Source organism: Myotis brandtii, unplaced genomic scaffold (assembly GCF_000412655.1).
Source record: "Myotis brandtii unplaced genomic scaffold, ASM41265v1 scaffold332, whole genome shotgun sequence".
NCBI classification, from domain to species: domain Eukaryota; kingdom Metazoa; phylum Chordata; class Mammalia; order Chiroptera; family Vespertilionidae; genus Myotis; species Myotis brandtii.
In genome coordinates, this window is record NW_005362797.1 from 685,685 (window position 1) to 688,869 (window position 3,185).

Consider the following 3,185-nt stretch of genomic DNA (forward strand, 5'->3'; position numbering starts at 1 on the left):
TGATTTCAGAGAGGAAGGGAGAGGGAGAGAGATAGAAACATCAATGATGAGAGAGAATCATCGATCTCCTGCCTCCTGCACACCCCACACTGGGGATCGAGCCCACAACCCAGGCATGTGACCTAACCAGGAATCAAACTGTCACGTTCTGGTTCACATGTCGATGCTCAACCACTGAGCCACACAGCCGGGCTGTTTTATCTTACTTGAAATAAATTTAAGAAAAATGTCCTGATTGGATGGAAAATGTGTTCTAAAACATCCTTTGTCATAATATATCTGTCGCTCTTCTACTGGATATCTCTACTTTCTTACCTCAACTGTTTTAAAATTTGCTGTTTCTGCCTTTACATTGTATTTTTCAAGTAAAATAAGGATGTATTCTTGTCATTGCATCCCCAGGCATCTAGTTGTATGACCTATGGAACCAAAGAAAACATAACCCCTTCACCTTCCCAAGAGAAGGGCTTACCATGGGAAGAGGTTAAGGATGGCACTCTGCAGTGCTCCCCAGCCAGGTAACAGCTTCCAGGGGAAATCGGTCCAACTCTCTCCCCCTGTAATTAGAAGAATGGGTTAAAAAAATCAGCCTTTGCTATTTACTTGGCCTTTCTGCCCCCTGGTGAACTCACTAGTGAGAAAAATAATACCTACCCAATATAACTGACAGGGTTTTTCTGAAGATTAGATTAGATCATGGATATGCACCTCTTATTACTAATATATGATATTGTTGAACACTTACTATATGCCCACCTGTGTTTTTTTTAATCCTCACCCAAGGACATGTTTTTATTGATTTTTTAGAGAGAGAGAAAGACAAAACAAAAGAAAACATTGGTTGGTTGCCTCCTATACGAGCCCACCCTGACTGGGGACCCAACCCACAACCTAGGTATGTGCTCTGACCAGGAATCAAACCCAAAACCTTTTGGTGTACAGGATGACACTCGGAACAACTGAACCACCCAGCCAAGGCACCAACCATTGTTCAAATATTTTAATTTTCTCTTTTCAGGGCATTATGTCAGTATTCTGTGCAGCCTCCTCCTTCAAGGAGAAAAATGACAAAACAAAACAAAACATTGGTTGGTTGCCTCCTATACGAGCCCTGACTGGGGACCCAACCCACAACCTTTTGGTGTACAGGATGACACTCAGAACAACTGAACTACCCAGCCAAGGCACCAAACATTGTTCAAATATTTTAATTTTCTCTTTTCAGGGCATTATGTCAGTATTCCGTGCAGCCGCCTCCTTCAAGGAGAAAAATCTACTCTGAGTAAGATCTTTCTCATCTTTTCATTTTGCTTAGTGGAAATCAAGAATTAAGAATCATAGAAACTATTATTCAGTAAGTTAGGATTGAACACTGATTTGTCTCACAAAAAGCTTTGGGGCTCAACTATCTAACACATCTCTTTAAGAAAATGACCAAAATTTTCTGAAATAATTATCAATCACTTCATCTTTATTTCCAGTGGAAATTTGTGCCTAAGTTAATACCTATTTTTTTATAATTAGTACCCATAACTCTTGTATATTTTTGTAAGTAAAAATAATAGTTTTTGAAAAATTCAGACTTTAGAAACTCAGGACAACCTTCCTGGAGGTTTCCAGCCTCACCAGTTCTTTGCAGATATTATACTTCTAGGTTTTTTTATTTATTTTTACTTCTAGATATTAATGCTGTTTAGTTAAGCTGCATTTTTAGGGGGGAAATAATCTATAAGAGTCAGGAAAAGTTGTGAGTTATGCAAAACAGTTTATTCTTGTATTATTATTTATTAATAATTGTATTATTTTCCAAACGAATAACTGTAAACCTATCTTTGCCTACATCTATATTTTTATAGTTTTATTCTTTAACTTGATGATAAATATTAGACTGTTAAGCAGTTTGAAAGTGTAACTTTTTATGTTGCCCTCACTCTTGGTTGGCCTCTGTCTTGTTCTGTTTAATCCCTGCTTACTCTTTCTTTTCTTGTTGTTTTGTTTTGGTTAATCCTCACCTTGAGGATATTTTTTTCCATTGATTTTTTAGAGAGTGAACAGGAGGGGGAGAGACAGAGAGAAACATCGATGTGAGAGAGAGACATTAATTGGTTGCCTTCCACACGCCCCTGACCTGCAACCGAGATACCTGCCCTTGACTGTAATCGAACCCACAACCCTTCTAAACCTACCTTTGCCTACACCTATATTTTTATAGTTTAATTTATTCTTTAACTTGATGATAAATATTAGACTGTTAAGCAGTTTGAAAGTGTAACTTTTTATGTTGCCCTCACTCTTGGTTGGCCTCTGTCTTGTTCTGTTTAATCCCTGCTTAGTCTCTTTTTTTGTTGTTGTTTTGTTTTGGTTAATCCTCACCTTGAGGATATTTTTTTCCATTGATTTTTAGAGAGAGGAAAGGGAGGGGGAGAGAGAGAGAGAAACATCGATGTGAGAGAGAGACATTAATTGGTTGCCTTCCACACGCCCCTGACCTGCAACCGAGATACCTGCCCTTGACTGTAATCGAACCCACAACCCTTCAGTCCTGGGGCCAACACTCTTAACCACTGAGCCAAACTGGCTGGGGCTCCCTGCTTGTTGTTTATTGCTGGATGTATGTCTCAGACATCTGTGAAATTTTACTCTATTAGGGAATATTTTCTCATCTTCAATATTTATCCTTGCATAATTTCAGAAAGTTGACATGTTTGTTTTATAATATTTCTCTTTAATAATATGAGCCAGAAGTACATTTCTAATGAGTAGAGGAGAGATTTTTAATTAAATATTCGTATTTCCTGTAGTTTTCAGAGTGAGTAATGAATAATTTTTTTTAAATTTTGTTTTATTGCTTAAAGTATTACAAAGAGTATTACATATGTCTCCTTCCCCCCCCCCCCACTTGACCTTCCCCTGGCCTCTTCTACCCCCAATAATTTTTGTTATATATTGCTTTGCCTTCGCAGTGAAGAAGAACTGTTGTATCTGAGTTTCATTGAAGATGTAACAGATGAAATTTTGAAACTTGGTTTATTTTCAAACAGGTTAGTTTTTTTTTTAATAATACATGGTGGTTGAAGAGTACTTTAATATATTTTATTGATTTTTTACAGAGAGGAAGGGAGAGAGATAGAGAGTTAGAAACATCGATGAGAGAGAAACATCGGTCAGCTGCCTCCTGCACACCT

General features: G+C 37.6%; 1 protein-coding gene across 3 annotated transcripts in view; it reads left to right on the forward strand.

The window, feature by feature from the left end:
• Window positions 1-3,185, forward strand: part of SPATA7 (spermatogenesis associated 7) — a 20,124-nt gene that overhangs the window by 14,297 nt on the left and 2,642 nt on the right. For 2 of the 3 annotated variants that reach the window (XM_014543661.1, XM_005871164.2), the window contains exons 6-8: window positions 403-518; window positions 1,226-1,282; window positions 2,964-3,041. In XM_014543661.1, coding sequence (XP_014399147.1) covers window positions 403-518; window positions 1,226-1,282; window positions 2,964-3,041 — 251 coding nt within the window. The remainder of the gene's footprint in view (window positions 1-402; window positions 519-1,225; window positions 1,283-2,963; window positions 3,042-3,185) is intronic. The other variant, XM_014543662.1, reaches the window with a different exon arrangement.